Source organism: Dasypus novemcinctus, chromosome 10 (genome assembly GCF_030445035.2).
Source record: "Dasypus novemcinctus isolate mDasNov1 chromosome 10, mDasNov1.1.hap2, whole genome shotgun sequence".
Taxonomy (NCBI): Eukaryota; Metazoa; Chordata; class Mammalia; order Cingulata; family Dasypodidae; genus Dasypus; species Dasypus novemcinctus.
Window position 1 is genome coordinate 60,224,528 of NC_080682.1, and position 18,444 is coordinate 60,242,971.

The 18,444-nt window shown below is 31.7% G+C and overlaps 1 protein-coding gene across 1 annotated transcript in view; it reads right to left on the bottom strand.

Annotated features, from left to right (window-relative positions):
- ELP4 (elongator acetyltransferase complex subunit 4) overlaps positions 1-18,444 on the bottom strand; it is a 287,779-nt gene that overhangs the window by 124,124 nt on the left and 145,211 nt on the right. Inside the window, exons 8-9 of the mRNA XM_004446878.4 lie at positions 9,669-9,777; positions 6,914-7,020 (exon numbers count right to left, since the gene is read on the bottom strand). Coding sequence (XP_004446935.1) covers positions 6,914-7,020; positions 9,669-9,777 — 216 coding nt within the window. The remainder of the gene's footprint in view (positions 1-6,913; positions 7,021-9,668; positions 9,778-18,444) is intronic.

Below are 18,444 nucleotides of genomic sequence, written 5' to 3' on the forward strand. Positions count from 1 at the left end.
TTCATGGTAAATACCAACCATACCAAAAAGTTTGGAAAATAGTAAAAAACAAGGAAAATGAAATTTTGTCATGCTGCCATATTCATATTTACAGTATATATTATTGTAAATATATTAATATAAAAGAGCATAATATGTGAGGGAGAAGCTATGATTAATCCAATCTAAATTTCTTTTATAAAGTATTTTATAAAAACAGAGTAGAAACACTCGTTAGGGACAGAAGAATTTTTACCATGAATGTTAAAAGATTATTTATATATATCATGTACATGTGATATCTATTATTTAATACATATACTATTAAATACATATATATATTACATTTTTAGAGAAAGAGAGAGTAAGAGAGCTAGAGAGTAAGAGAGCGAGCGTGAGATTTGTTAACCATTTCTCCATGGAGAATCCTTTAGGGTAGAGGCTTTTTGGCTTATCTACTGAATCTACTGAGGTTGAGATGACAGTATTGCTTGCGGGGTAGGGGGTACTTAGTGGTTAAGGGCACAGGTATTGGAATAAAGAGACTTGAATTTAAGTGTCATTTCATCCAGCTATTAGCTCTGTGAATTTGGGTAAGTTGAGTTGTTTGATCTCCATGAACCATGAATTTCCTTATCTATACAATATTGATAAAAATAGTACGTGGTGGTTGTGAGGCAATTAAATAATGCCGATAAATCACTTCCAATAGTCCTTTGCCAGATTAAACACTCAATAAAAAGTATTATTATCATGATCATTATTTTTATTAATTATACTTAACAGGGATCTGAATACATAAACTTTTTAATGTAATTCTACCCATGGAGCCAGAAATTCTGGATTAATCCTCACCCCAACCACAGCTGTATGACTTTGGGTAGGCTATATAACTCTTTATATTTCTTTACATTAATATGTGTATAAAAACATTTATGGCAAGGGTTCCTGTGAGGATCAAAGAAAAATCAATGTGGTAATATATGTGAAAGCATCCAATACAATGCCTAGAGTAAATGAGACACCTAATAAATGCTTACAAGTAAGCTTATGCAGACATGAGTGAAAGTAAAAGTAAGTAGTAAACAATTTAACAAATATTTATGGAGCACCTTCTATATATGCTAAGGATTTAGCAGCCAAAAAGATAAACTGTGCCCCTACTTTTGTGTAGCTTACATTCTAGTGTGAGGTTGGAAAAATAAACAACAAATTAACAAATAAACAATGATAGTAACATATAAGTGCTACACAAAATTGAAAAATAGAGTACTCAATAGCAAGTGATTAGGTGAATTCTTTAGCTGGGCCAATCAGAGAAGACCTCTTTAAGAAGGAGATTGAGATATTTAATCTGAAGTTCAAATGACATGAAAAAAACCTGGAAAGGATCGGAGGGATGCACATTCTGGACATTTGCTGTGAAAAGATACTGAGGCAGGACTAAACTTGGTATGTTTTAGGTACAAAAGAATCCCCAAAGCTACCCATATCACAAAACCTCTGGATACCATATTTATTAAACTATACTGTATATTTTATTATTCTTCCAGGCACCTTGGAGTTAATACTAGTAAAATATATGTTCTTATCTTCTGGTTACTTAAAAATGTACTTAGGTGAGGAGATGGGACAGTAGTGATTTGCCAACATGTTTTTTCCCCCCCTTTTCTATCTTTCCTTAAATACCTTAAGGAACACATTGTGGGAGGGAATATTTCAGGGAGTACCTGAAACTGGAAGTACCAGTACCATTTAAATTGGGCAAACTCTGCTACAGCAATTCTACAAAAGCTTTAAGAAAATCTTTGAAGTACTGCAATATAATTCTCCTGGAGCCATATTATAGAACACATTTGCAAATGTCTGTGTCTGAAAAATTTAGGAAGAAGGAGAAGAGATCTTTTTTTCTTTGCATCTTTAGATGATGGAAAGTCTGTATCACCCTGATCTCAAAGGCAAAAATACTGCACAACAGGATATTTTAGAGAACTCATAGACTGAAGACTAGTAGGATTCTAAATATTTGACTTTTGCTTTGTGCCATCATCTCACTATTCATTAGCTTCTTTACTTAAATTTCCTGAGTAAAATATAGTTACAGTGCTCAGACATAGAAACTTTTAGATAATAGCCATGCATGAATTTACTCTTCCTTGTCAAATGAAGCGATAATGTCCTGCCAGCCAAACTCAAAAGAAGCATGTGAAATGAACACAAAAGCAAACAGGCCTTATGCTGCCTAAGGGAAAGTCAGCAAGATGGCAGTTTCAATCATTTGGAATAATACTAAAGCAGCCTCAGGCTTTCTCAGGATGAAAATATGTCACTATTATTGCATTATTTCAACAAATCAGAACATAGAGAAAAGAACACTTATGCAATCACATCCCGGAAAGGCACTTTACTAAACATTTAAATGGAAAATAATTATAAAGAAATTTTAGAAAAATTGTCAGTGAACATAAATGATTCAGGGAAAAATGTTTCTCTTTCAATGTGTTTAATAGATTTTTAAAAAAAGCTTACCACTTAGAAACAGTTTAGATTCTCCTTAAGGAATTACTAATGTAAAGACAAATTTTTTTGAAGAAGTAGCAAGTGAAAAGTTTGGGATTCAGGCTGTCAGTAAGAAATGCTCTTTCTCTCCCAATACAATACTGTTACTTTGGAAAGTTTGATCAAAGGGAATATACCTTCACAACATTTATATAGGAAGTTAAAAAATACTTTAAATATTTTGGGAACTTATCTAATCAGTACATTTTAGCATGTGTTTAGTCATGTAGTCATCTTTGGTCAATCATCAAAATATCAAAGGCATATTGGCATGACTCAACCCTAACTTTAATACCGCATGATTATGTTGTGTAAGCTTGTTTTGTGTGAGAGCTGCTGTAGTTTTAGCAGGGAGATTAACAACCGGACCTAAGCTGGCCTCCAAACCTTGCCCTGCTGATGCCTCAAGCTCTTTGAAGTCTGACCATCGTACCTGGCAAAACAACAGTGGGAACTAGGATGATGTCAGATCTAATCAAATTGTTCGCCACAGCATAGCTAACGATGGGGTTCACTAATTGGCCCAATTGCGGATTATACCTTTTGCTACAAATTCAAGACAATAATTTAAATGATTTTTTTATCTCCCTAATTAAGATGCCAAACTGGGTAGAAATAGGATTAGACTGAGCCTCAAAACTGTGCTCCCCTTAAGGTGGCATGTACTTTTGATAGGCTCTCTCTGATATATGAAATATATAGAGTAAAGTAAGTATTAAACCAACTGCTGGAGATTCTGTGAAAACTATATCATAATATAGCTTGTCTATACTACTTGGGAATTAAAGTGTAAATATGTGGATGGTAATATAATAAATTGGTTAAAATGTAGTACACATGTAGAAAATTAAATTTCCATTGTTTTTCACAAATGTTTTCATTCAAATGAATAGATGTCTATGTTCAACTCTGATTTTTTTTTTTGCTAACCAACATAAATCTAGGAATGAAAGCTAATTGAAATTCCAACCAATATTTGCGGAGGCTATCATTCTCAGAAAAGGTATATTAGACCCTGATGTTACAACTTAATAAAGCTCCCATGCCAAACATTTCTTTTCATTATTTTATTTTAGTGACATAATTGTGAATTGATCAGCAAGTTAAACATATAGTAACTCTCTACCTCTAGATCTAGTACACATATAGTTATTTTTCTAATTCCCATTCAAAAATGGGGAAATATGCTGAAAATCAATGTAGGGAAGTACAGAAACCAAAGATAACATTCAAAATGCCAAATTGTCCAACATTGTCATAGTGAATGACATCTTTGTAGTTTGCAAGAGTTTACACTTTTCCAATATGTAAAAATTTCAAATAACTGCTTGAATCATATATGGTTGTATTATTATAAGGCTAATTTCTAAGTAATTTAGACAGATGGGTTATACATTTCTGGTGTCAATGCTTAAGAATGCATCTAGTCAGTAAGTGCACAAAAATAATAGCTACTTAATAAATACTGGTTGATCATTTATTTTATGAGAAAAATGGCTAGTGATTACAGAGGTACTGAGGTCTTATATTCTGAATTAGAGGTCAAAGTACGACAGACAGCCTTGAGTAAACTTGATTTACTTAGATGTTCTCTACTCTTAATATTCATTTAGTATACAAGACCCACAAAAAACACACTATTTAGGACAATTATTATTTTTAGACTAATTAAAGCCTAAGTAAATATTGTTTATCCTTATATTAAAAGCTTTTAGGGAACAGTAGGCTGTCTTTTATATATTTCAGAGTAACCCAGTAACCATACTCAACACTTAAACTTAGAGCCACTGAATCTTAGAGCAGGAACCTTCTTTGTAAGATGCTACAATTAATGTAATGATACTTTACTATCATTTATATAATATATTATAATTTATATTAGATTATTAAAATGGAAAAGACAAAACCTCACGGGGTGCACTCATGTGGGGCTCCCCTACGCGGGGGACACCCCTGCATGGCAGGGCACTCTTTGTGTGCTTCGGCACTGCATATGGGCCAGCTCCACATGGGTCAAGGAGGCCCGGGGTTTGAACTGCTGACCTCCCATGTGGTAGATGGACACCCTAACCACTGGGCTAAGTCCGTTTCCCTCTGCAAAGATTTTATATCCACTAAGTGTATGACCCTGTTTTTAGTTTTGGGATCCATACAAAGATGAAAAAGAAAATTTGTATATTGAATCTATTATTACGTCTTAGTAAAAGTTTTCTGTTATGAAAGATTCAACCACTACATAGAAAACTTAAGTAAGCCAGTATAATGCATAGTCAAGGCTCAATGAATGTTTGTTATGATTGATTGAAGGTTATCTAGTAAGGTCGATAAATTAGTAGTATATTATGGCTAATCAAATTTGATAGACAGTTGCCATATATAGTTCATGGGATTATCAATTTGCAAAGAATAGAAAAGCTATAGCTTTTTACTTGAAACAAAACTGAACCAAACCTAAGCTTTCTATTTATTAAAAATGCATGCTGGGATTTTAGGGTCATTCTATGTTATGAGTTTGTGGACAGGGTAGTTTATAGAGCTTCACAGTTGATAAATAGTAGATATCAGTAAAAATTTATTGTGATTACTGTATGCTTCCATTTGAATCTGGACAAAATCAATATATACTCGGAGAAGGAAGAAATATTCTTCTGCCTTCTCCAAATCATTCAGAGAAATTAGAGACTAGGTTAAAGTTGCTTTCCCTGTTAGAGGCCCTTAGTGGCTCCTATTATGAAAATATTCAGTTTTTATAAATATAAAAGAGCAATGATCTAATAAAGATTATGTACCTAAAAATATAGATAAGGTTGCTTGCCTGCTTGTCTCCCTTGTCTCCAACCATTCCTCCTTTTGAGATGATGTGATTGAGAGTACACTCCTGGCTGTTAGAATAATCATCTTAGTTGACAAAGGTGCCATATGGTGAAAAGATTAATTCTTTCATTTAAAATAGAAATTCAACTTCAAAGAAAATGATGAGGCATATCTTCCTTGTGACATAAAACAACAATAACTAATCCCTCTATAGCTTTTTAGCAATATTATGGAAAAATGGTCATATTCTATCAGAAAAAATAAATAATGATTGAACAATTGGGTTCTATTGCAATGGTGTATTTTGAGAACTAAAGCAAATCAGATGAAGAATCACTATTTCTACACTCTTCTTCTTTTGGCTTTAAGTGGCTTTTGAAGGGAGTATCCCCAGATGAGAAACTTCTAACACTCATGCAGAGATGACCTGCTTGAAGAACTGACTGCCTGATTAACTATTAACTGTTCTCAATAGGATTAGATAATTAAGGACATTGATGACCATTAATTAGGAGGAGGGCACATTAATTTGTCACTGGATAGGGCCCTTGCAATGATTTATAGGTTAGTGCTACTTGCAAATGTGAAGGGAAAGAGAAAAGGAGGGAGAACCATTAAGTTACCTTATCAAGTGGCCAGCTAAAGAGGGCAGAGGGTCAAAAAAGGGCCAAAGTGGTCACTTAAGGGTGAAGTCTCAAACACCAAAGCAGTGCCAAGCCACATTGACCATCATTTGGTGATGAAGTTAAAAATATGTTAATTTATTGGTGGCAATTCTCTCTTTTTATGGTTTCAAGCAGTTAAGACAAGTGGCCTGCTTAAGAGCTTTCATTTGAAAAGAGATTAAACAAAATGGTTTGTCAAGGCTGCTTGGCTGTTTTATGTCTTTGTTAAAAAAAATCGCACAGACCATCCTGATAACTATCACACCATCCAAAAGCCATCTCTCTCTGAGCATTTGCTTTGCTAATAAATACATCAACTCTAATTGCTTAATAGTTCTATGTCCATTTACTCTTTAGCAAGATTAAGTTGAAATAAATCATTTGTACCACTTTCTGTCATTGTTGCTTGTATAAAGGAAAAAGTTCAAATTTTGTAGAAATTTACTTAAAGATGTTCCTGCAAATTATATTTTGTTTAATTCAACGTTGAAAACAAAGTTGATTTCACCAATATTAAAGAAAAATGTTTTTAGAATGTAGATAAGAGTCCTCTTTTTGTAACTACACACAATAGTGGGGAGCATTCATATTCCACACACAAGTAAGCACAGCTTTAGAAAGCATTGTAAAAATATATGTGTCATACTTACCATGTAAATTTGGAGCTCACTTTATCAGACATTTCAAAGAATATCATTTTTGCTATATTCTAATGGTGTACCATTACAATAAAAGACAAAAAAGTAGGACAGTCTCAAAAAAAGTCATTATTTTTTTTCTAAAAGAACTTAAAAATGTTTAGCATGAAATTGGTTTCAAGAATTTCATTAAGGTTAAAAAAAAAAGAGATACTATTTATCTCATGAGTATGATCTAAAACATAAAAATTCTCTTACCTCAATGGTGAACAGCTTCCTTTTTAATTTAAAAGCCAAATCTTTCACATCTGATGCATCACAAATCAAGTTATGAAGCCGTGGAATCTGCCGTATATGAATCAAACCTTGTGGAAAGGAAAGCAACGGTAAAATAAAATTTAAAACACTGTCATCAGATGCATAAATTAAGGAGTCTTACAGCAGAATTCTGTAAATTTACATATAAGCATTCTCCGTTTTTTAAAAACTGAAGCTTACTACCAGGAGCAATGAAGCAAATGGTGTGATTATACTCAAGTAATCAAGCAGAATAAGAAAACAGAAATCCTTGTGTGAGGAAAACTAATTGCACTTTGGTAAAGAAGTACAGATGTAACGAGGGATCTTAATACTTGTCAAAACTACAGCCGATTTGTGTGCGATATTCTCTTGTATTTACAGTAAGCAAATATGGCTATCACCTTGCATGCTGCCCATGGCACCACTGAGTGATCTTTATTTTATTAAATGCACCAGTAAGCAGCCAGCAAAACAAGGCTTATGGGTTACTGATAACCAGTGAAGCACTAATGAAAAGTATTTCATTTTGTACCTTATTAATGACTTGAACAAACCACTGAAGAAAAAACTATGCTTCAGAGCTGGCTCTAGTATCAAACATTAACCCATATACCAATCTAAGACACTCATTTCTGCGGTATGTTAGAAATTTATGTAGCTGTTATGAGCTTTGTAACGGTGCTAGGAAAATCATGAGCTTTGGCCTCTTGTCAGTAGAAACAATTGATAATTTTTTCTGACAAGGGCACAGGATGGCTTTTGTGCAGTCTAATGTAGTTTCTGACTAACCTAGGGGTCATTCACCACAGATGAAGACATGGAAGATTCTTCAGTGTTTCTCTCTGCCTGACTTAGCCCATATTTAAAAATCACTATTCCAAGGATACCGATCCCTAAACATGAGTGAAAATGCAAATTCCAGATTTGAACAAATTAGATACATCCAATTTTCAGAACTGCTTCTTTAGTACAAGATTTGGTGTGTGTTTGAATGTTAAGTAATGACGTTTTAGTTTTGCCTTAAAAAGATTAAACTTTTATGTGCTTAACTTTAGAAATGGCCCCTTCAAAAATAATTCACTAAAATATATGACAATTTTTTTACCTTAAAAAATGTAAAAGGTATTATGTAAGAAGACAGTTTTTTAGCTACACATTAAAAATATCTCATACAGAGCTATTAGTAAAATATATTTATTTGAAATAAGCACACCATACTTTTTCTGCATTCTTATTTTAACCTTATATACTTGTTTTGCTAACTATTAAATCAGGAAGCCTTACAGAATTAATGAATGATTTCCTCAGATCCTTTTTATTAACAAGAACTTTACTTGTCATCAGAACCACTTATCAACCTGTGGTGAATAATTTATCAATTCAGAGATCTCAGCACAGACAACCAAAGCCTTTTAACTCTTGAAATGTTTAAAGTAACTTTTTTTAGAATGTAAGATACCATTTTCCTAAATTTATATGCTTATAATACTTAGAAATGATACTCAATATATACATTTAAGGAAACATTTAGCTCGAATTATTTTAAAAGAAAATGGAAATAATAATAAATTAAATAGTCTAATCTTATTAGACCCCTTCCTATTGTAATAAAAATGATATATTAAATGAGTTATAGTGTTAACGTTGGCATATATAACATACACACTTATGCAAAAGCATTCATGAGGCAAATTACTTTCACAAAACCTCTGTTCATAGCTTCTAATATTTAGCCTTTTAAAAATAGTTGATTGTTATTGTGCTGATTTTTTATATTTTTAAAGGATGTATGTTGCCTTTTCAAAGCACTGGCTGAATATATCATAGAAAGTATCTCAAATCTTTAATGTATTTTTTTGTAGACTCTATCATGTAAACAAGTAAAAAATTGCCACTTACACATTCTTGTAGCAGAATTCAAATAAGCTGTTTAGTGTTTAGATTAGAGGTTTCCAAGGAAGTATAGCAGCTCCAAAATAATAATAGCAAAGATTTATGTATAGTAGGAATATCACTCTAGACATGGTAAAAATCTATTATTTACTACATTTTTTATTGTTTAGACTTAACATAAACATAATTACTAATCCTTTCCTATTCAAACAGTTCTATGTAAGACTATTAAAAAAGTCAAATTTAATTAAATGACTAAAATTTTATTAAAAGCTTCAAAAAATAAGTAAAAAAAAAAATCTCATAAATTGACCTGTATTTATAGCAGGGTGCAATATTTTAAAATTTGTTTGTAATGCAAGTTAATGACAAAATGAATAAGCAAAAAGTTTTCTCTATATGTAGGGATTTAAAAATATGATGCAGTATACCTTTTATATTTCTAAACAAGTAAGCTTTGTAAAGTATAAACTGCTATACAAAGCTATTATTATTAGAAATAACATGATTTATTTATTTCAAACATGGCTAATAAATACTACTGGTTTTATGGTAACTTTAGACCACTGGGCTAACAAAATGTATATCTAACTAAGCTATGCCTTAGTACTAGGACTTGGCACCTTTCAAGCAGTTACCATATTTCCTCTGTAGTATTAATGACACTTATATGATAAGACTGGCCAAGAATGAAAAACATTTAAAAGATATAAAATAAAACTCATGCTACTGACAGCAGATAGTCCTATTGGATAGGATGCTTCTAGGCACCTTAGAAGCAGCCAGGGCATGCTCTTTTCACTATAAATGTAATGCTTACCATGATAATCCTTATATAATGGGTTGGTTTCTCTCTCAGAACCAATAAATGATTCCAGCCCAACTATTACATCTGACAAGTTTGTAACACGAGCAATAATTGCTTTATTCTGCAAAACATGGAAACAAAACATTTATGTTACGTTTAAAAATATAACATCTATACAGTTCCATTATACTCTCTCACTGACAAATTGTAGTGGTGATGGACTATGAACCCAGAGAAATAACTTAAAAGTTAAAGTTACCACAGGTCAAAAACTGAATGAAAATATACTCTTACCCATGTAGGTATAGTATTCTAATTCAAAGAGCTGAGTAAATGAAAATTTGAACCTATGTCAGTATGCTATTTTAATGAGAAGAGCTAGTTTTGGTACAAAACATAAATTGATTCTTTTTCTTTTGTCTTAAGGGGCAAGGCTATCCTTATTCTCATGCACTATTATTCTTTAAATTGCTTCACCTATTGTCCACTGGAGAATATGATAGATAGCTGGATTCAGAAGCAGCAGAGAATACAGTATAAAGTATGAGGCAAGGGTCCCACTGCCGCCTGTCAGCTGGGATCAGGTCCCAGCCCTATAACAGCTGAGGTCTTTTAAGTCATTTTAGAAACATTGAAGGGTCTAGCTAAAAGGATGCTGTATGGCTAGCTCTAGAGTCTTCTATTCTCTTTCCAGATGCTGCCATTTGGCTCTGGGATAACAAAGGCAAAGAAAGAAAGAAAGGATGGTAGATGACTAGCACTAGACCAGCCTACTCTATACTTCCCAAGACAACCTGAGATGTACTGAAATATTGGTAGGCAATACATTTGCAAAAATACCACATTTGGTAAACTTGAAAATATACCTTAACATATTTCTAAATATTTTATGCCTTGTTATTAAGTAGCAAAGGTTCTAAAATTCCCAGAATTCCATGGCTATAAAAATATAACCATCAAATAAATTCTCTGCAGTCTCTAAAGAATTATTTTATTTATTATTCTTTTTAGCCCCTGACAAATTGGTAGGTCAGAAAACTATTACATGCTAGAACACCTTAGAAAAATGTTTCTCTTAAGACTTAAATACTTTGAAAAAATTGTTTGTAAAATTTTATATTTTTGAAACTCCCATTTTATGCATTTGTGATGTCCACCAGTATAAAACTAATTTTTAAAAAAGGATGTGAAATATAAAACAACGAAAAAATTTATCACTCTGAAGCTATGCCCCCTGTTAAAGAAAAGTCTAAGTATAATCAAAGATGTTCATTTTCTGAAAATGTAACTGACTTTGGAGCTTACTGGTATTACTCTATATCTTAAATCCTCTTCTAAAGATTGAGTAAGAATGAAAAACAAAAGGGGCTGGTCAATTTTACCTGACTCTAATCTGTCAGCAAATATTATGCTGAAATGATGATAACTCACACATAGGGCAGCATCTGAAACTCCTTCATAAGTAGTGATGTGTGTTACATAATGTTTCAGTCTTTGAATCAGGTGCTCTTAAAAACAATTAATAAAAAGAATTATCCTTAACTGTGTTTAATACGATTAATCACATGGACACCAAGTATAGAAACATAAGCATAATTTAGAAATGCCGCTTGTTTCCTAAGGCAATATTTCATTTAATGATGAGAAAATAATCCAGATTGAATCCATACTTTCAGTTCTGTGCCACAGAGAACAGTCCTACTCCAGGAATACAGAGGCTACAAACATGTTCTTCTCAATATTTCTTTAGCCAAAGACATTATATCAAACTCATCCAGGTTGGGTTTCAGCCAGTTATTCTTCACCCAAACAAAAATGTCTGCCAGACATTCCAACAGCTGGGAGACAGTTCACAATGAGTCAACTTGAAAATGATTCATTGTGCTGAGTACTGAACAATGTTGGGATGGGGGTGGGGTGTGGCTGGGTTGGTAGTAGAGGGTGAGAACAAGTGGGAGATGAAGAATAACCATGTGGTTCCCTATTAAGTAGACACTTGGATAACAATCAGCAGGCTCTTATATCATTTTTAGGATAAGCTCAACTGGGAAGAATACTCCTATCTTGGACCTTCAGATGAACAAGTACTTATAAAGGGTACTGACATTATTTTTTAATCAAAACAGTTTCAGATTTCCTTTTATGTATAAATAGAAGATTGAGCCTGTGTATCTAAATATTTGAATCTAAAATGATAGTCAATTTTTATTAGAACTCAATTATTTAGGACTTCAGTGATTTAAATTAGAGCTTTTTCAATTACATGCATTACAGAAATTGCAAGACTTAAAGGTATGATTAGTCTTCCATTCTAGTGGTATATAAGCAGAATACTGTGTATTTACATGGTCAACCTGACATTTATTTCAAAAGGATTCTCCTCATAAACCAGCCTGTAACATTTATTAAATCATTGGTTCTTTTAAATTAGTTTGTGGGAAATTTAAAAAAAATCAAATATCCACTTGGAAGAGGAAAACTAATGAATTCCAAAATAAAATAGGTGTATGCAGCTTGTATTTCAAGGTTTCTGGGAAACTCATTCATATATTTCATTTTTTATATTTCTGAGTTCCATAGGTTTATAGCACAGTTATTAACTATAAAATAAATTCTAAATTCTATTTTAAAAAGTTACAGTTAAGTATTAGAACAAGAATGAATTTTTAATTGTATTATTATTATAAAATAAGTTACGGTTAACAGTGACTGTTACTGTTTTCTGCACAGCAATTTTGTCAAATTGTTTTATGTGGTGTGGTAAAAAAGGTTAATTGTGAAAGCTGTACATGTATTTGTATACATATCTTCACATATATCTGAAGAATAAGTATAGAATAAAAAACAGTGGAAATTATATAAGAATAATCTAAGTTTCTGACTTAGCTAATGATTATTTCTATTATAAATTCATTCAGTTTTCTGGTTCTTTGTAGGAGCATTAAAGATACTTGCGCGTACAAATGTTCATATTTTTTAAAAGTATTACACAATCACTTCTGAACCTCCAAGATTCATAAGGACCACGGTCTACTGATCTAATATCTTAAAACCACTCTTGTCAAGTCATAATAATACTACTTTTAAATCATAATAATAATACTAAGTGGTCTTTTAGATAAAGGTGGGTGAATTGACTTAAAAGAATCTAAAATTAACAGCTTAAAAATACCTTGAAAGCATAATAATCACAAGTCACTTTAGGAGGAATACACTACGGACAATAAATTGTCATAATATAACCCTCAGTGTTCAGAAAGCTTTAGCATAATGATCTGAGCAGAGACACTGAAACTGGAACTTCCACATTCTCATACTTACTGATGCTAAGTGTTTTTATGCTATTAGCCAAGAAGCAAAACCTTTTTGGTCTTCAGTGTATATAATTGGAAATATAGCAATAAAGGTATTTGTGCATCAAATACTTAGACATAAGTTTTGAACATAATTTATTTGTAAATTAGAATTTGTTACTTTATGTTTTCCAATAAGGAACATATTGAGTAAGGGCATTCAGGATTCATCAATATAAATAGATTAATGGTTATAGTGCATGTAGCATAATGACTTATCACCCACGTATGTTCAATGATACTGCCACCCCTCCTCCTTGTCCATCTGGATGTGAAAATCTAGGATGGCTCAAAAAATCTTTCTTATACTAGACAAATCTCCCTTTGCTCCTGGGTGAAAGTTGTCAGCTCTGGAGAGTAGCCAAGACACGACTAGGAGGGAAGCCAGAAGAGAAGAGAGCCAGTGTCTAGGAGTTTTAAGAGTTTGCTGGCAGTCTCAAATAGCATTAAGTTAAACAAAAGGCTCCTAAAATTTTCTGTGCTGCATAATTTCTTAGTTACGTAGATTTAAATTATATCAAATGTTGCTGTAAATAAATAGTGCAAATCAGATTGTCCAATTTTTTTACCTTCCTATTCCAGTTTTAATCTTCAGAGCTTTTGTTTTGAATGTTCCTTGTTCGGTTTCATAGAATGTTTCCTCTGCTTTTATGGAATGGTAACACTCTTTTATTCCAAAGCCATTAAATGGATTTAAAATAAAGATTAATTTAATGTTTTTTTTCTCTTCAAAGCATATAAAACCAAAACTATATACTTGGACAGATAAGAATTAAGCTACTCCCTTAAAAAGTTCAAACTATTTTCTAAAAATACAGAAAATAGTTTAGATACCTACCTAGAGACACTAAGCAACAAACAGAATACCACAAGTCTTATACCTTTCCTTACTTTCCTGGATCTAATTATCTCAATAATATATAAAAATATTTTGTATCAATACAAATTATATTTTCAGGAAAGATTTTAACATGAGAATCAAGCAATAATTAACCAATATCTTAATCAACAAGACATTCAAAAGGAATAAACCAATTGACATAAAGCATTTATGCAATGCCTCACGAATAAACAATTTCTTGGGTAAATCACTTTACAGTATTTAAGAAAGACAGAAATCACATAATATAAAAGGAAGAGCTCCCATTTGAGTATGGCAGAAACATCACATTTGGGACCACAAAAGCACTACAATTTAACTATTAAGCTAATGTTGAAAAGTTAAATATTTAGATTCCTTTAAGTATGACCCCATGCATGAAACAATATGGGGGCTAGGGCATCACCAGAAGAAAAACAAGTGTGGTAAGCGCAATAGCTCAATTTATAATGACATTGTCTGGAAAATGATATACATGCATATACAAATATAGTAGGACTTATAAGCAGCTATGACATTTCTTTGTCACATACTTGTATCAAAGGATAAATTATCTAGGGGTATTTAATGAGGTATTTGTTTCCAAGTTTTTAAGTTTTCCATTTTATAGTAATCAAGGCTGTGAAATAATAAAATTATTTATACTGAGATTGCAATATTTTTACAAACCTTCCCCCCATCTTCCCCAGAGTTGTTCCTTACATCTGTGAATTAAAATTTTAATTGATTAAAGAATATATCTGATAGTGGGAAAAAGAATTATGTACATAATTGAGATTAAGAAAGAACAGAATTTTATCATATAAAATTAACTAATGCATATTTGTAATAAATGAATGAAAGTATCTTTAGCTAAATCTTTCCAGATTTAGCACAACTTCATTCAAAGTCACAGACATTTTTAGAATACAGAGGAACTTCTGTAAATTAAAAAAACCTCTACATACATATACTCTTGATAACATATATTAATATTCATATAGGGAAATCTAAAGCAAATAGATATTCTGGTTCTTTTTCTAAAGCTTAAGACATATCACAGAGAAGGCTAATAGGACATATACTTAATTTCAAGAGCAAGATAAGTTGTTCAGTACACTTCCAAATTTGACCAAGAATAAGCAATGGAGCCACATCTTTCTTTGTGTTTTCTATCTAATTGAACACTCCATATTCTAAATTTTGGTATGAAAATGCCGGCTCTTTATACTTGAGGCTTATATATTTTTAGAACTTATTTTCAGAAATAGTATCTATATTTACAATGGCCTCAAATACTATATACATTGTAGAAATCTACAATTTTTTAGATCAGTTTTATTTTTCAGATGCTATTTTATACAACATTAAAAAAATCTTACATGTTTTGAAAACTCTTACAAACGGGGTGAGGAAACACTGTAATGAATAGACTGGACAGGAAAATGAAATAATATTCAAATTAATTTCAGGCATTTTTCATGAAATATATATCATTAAATGTCCACCCAGAAATTTCTTTGTACTTTTTTTTTACCAAAGTGTTTTATGCCTACCTTCTTAAATAAAAAATTTGTTGCTTATTACTTTATACTTGAAACCTTAAAAATGCAATTCACAGATGTCCAAAAAGCTCACACACCCTGCTTCAAAAAAAATTGCTTATATCCAAATATCAAACAGAGCATCCAGCTGATGTTTGTGATGCAGTGGCAGGTTAAAGATACTAAAGTTTAAAATCAGCTTAGAATAATCCCATATTGAGTATAAAATTATAGCCTGTCATCAGGAACAGGCTGACAGAGCCAGGTCCAGATGGGAGACTGGCTGGGAAAAAAGCTGAGGCAGGTGGGAAAATGATGGAAACCTGACGGAACACAGGACTACTCCCTCTGCTGGCAAGGTTCTCACCTGCTTGAATTTTTAAATAATGACTAGCATTTCTTTAATTATTTAAGATATAACCAATAAATTATGTAAGGTGTTCCTTTTTCAGTCTGCTGTTCTGTGCTTACAAATTTTCAAACTCATGGTACCTTATTTTTCACTAGATTAATTTGTCAGAACTATAAGGATCCAATGTTTCACCAGGAGGTCCAATTATTTATCTTGTAATCTAAATGCATCATAAGTATAAGCAAATGTAGCATCACTTTTATAATATACAATTTTAAAGATTAAGAATGTCTGAATTATGTTTGATGATATAGAGAACATTTTTGAAGGAAAAAAAATAACTCAGAATCTCTTCCTCAGGCTCTGCATAATGCCTGTAATGAAATAATATAGAAATGAACCATATAAATCAACTATACAGGGTACAAGGAAACAGCATGTCACAGCAAAACAGCATAGATGTACAGCGCCAAACCTATCTGATAATCTAATGATCTGAGTTTACAGATATTATGTATGAATATGTAAGGAATTAAGAATTAATGTTTATACAAAAAAATTTGCTAAATTTTACAGAAAAATTATTCAATATTTGATTTTCAATGTAAGTTAATAGCTGTAGCAAAAACATTTAGTAAAAATCTGTTCTAAGATTTTGGCCCACAACCAGAAGCTCCCAGAACAGGAGGGATCAGCTTCTTCACCCACTGTTCTCATCTGAATCCTGGCTTAAAAACTATTCCAGCTCCCAGCTTTCCAGAAGGCTCCATCCCAGGAATCCTTGCCTGCCATTTGGTTTGCTGATTTTAATCTCTCAGGACTTTCTTACAGTGGCTTCACTATGCTGAACTGGCACTTGCTTCTAGAAGTGAGTTATTATTAAACCTGTAGGTCAATTGTGGCACTAACAACTCTCTGGAAGCTTTCAGCCACAGTGTACAATTTGCTAGTCTAATTAAATATTAATTCTAAGTGTTACATTTTGTGGCTAAGAGCTTTTATTTTCCATCATCAGTCTGGAAGAGAAAGAGGTTACAAGGCTAATTTAATCTCTCCCGCCTGTCCTCCCCGACATTAAAGATTAACTACATAGGGTGCAAAAACATTATTAAGGACACAGGAACTTTTCACATAGTAGTGATAATATAATTAATAGCAAAAGGGTAAAGCATGAAGTTAGGACATAACATCTAAACCGATAACTTAAAGAGCTGTAAATTATAATCAGTTACAGTTTGTTTCAACATTAAGAAATAATTATCATTTTTTTTGAAGAAAGTGATCTTCTTTAAGGAAAAGTATGTATCCAAGTATATAAATAGAAAATTTACATTTTCTCACAGGTATTTTTTGGATAGTCTGTAACACCAAAATAAATTAATAATTTTATTTGTACTATAAATGCAAAACAAAAACATTTTTTTCTGTATTTTCTGTAGTGTTCTGTATACAAGAGATGTAGAAGAGGAAAGTCTCTATTTTTAATAATGTAAAAATCCTTCCCTCATATTTCTTCTACCATGTTCAAGTGGGATTGAATACACATGTCCCTTCCCCCAGAACACTTGTGTCCATGCCTGGACACTGGGTATTACAAAGACTATGCAGTCCATCAGCCAAAGATTCCATATGCCCAAACAGATGACTCAATCTCCATACTATGGTGAGACATTTCACTATTTATATTTTGGTCCTAAATTGTACCTTACCTAACCACCATCACCAGTATAGGAACCACAGTATGAATCACAATATGAGTTATAATATCATAAATTTATTGAGAAATCAAAAAAGCATTTAAAGCTAAAATTATTGTTCTTTTTATGATTTACCAAATATATTTTGGTTAAATTAAGTGCAACACAGTGTTTCTAAATGGTAATTTTCTTTCTCTTAGTGATGTATATGAACCTTATTATTAGCAGATTAGACTCCATCCTATTCTTTTTTAAAAATTCATTTGTCTTTTTATTGGCACTGTTATTGTACTATTAAGAAGTTCGGTATTTAAAAAATTATTTCTGATATATATATATATATTATTCTGTACATCCTTATTCCTTTCATCATTTGTAATTCTTATATATATATATTTTAAATGTATTTTTTTAAAAGATACTTAGATTACATAAAATGTTACACCAAAAAAATATAAGGGATTCCCATATGCCGCACTTCCCACATACGTATATTTATACTAAGACAAAATGCTTTATGTAGACAGAAACTTCTGGATAATTCGGAGATTATTTTTATAATATGTTTCAGTCATCCTTAAATAAGAAAATAAATAAAACAAAAAAATATAATGCATAAAAGCTAAGATTTGGTTTTCAACATTAATTAGATTTTAGCATGTACAGATTGAAACCAAAGAAAATTCTGGAGCTATAAGAATTAACAAACCCTAAGCCTACAGTAGAAGAGTTGAAAAACATTTCTATTATTTGTTATTTTTAAGAAAAATAGATTCTTTTTACAACTTATCAAAATTCTATACAATTATCACATTTTCAAAGATTGGAATTTGACAAATATTTTGTAATATGGATTTAATATGATTAAGTACATTGTAAAAAATTGCTTTTTTAAAAAATGTTTAAAGATGTCAATATCTTACAATTTGTTTCAGAGTAGTTGAGAAGATCTAGAAAAATTAAAGGCAGATCCTGAGTTGAGA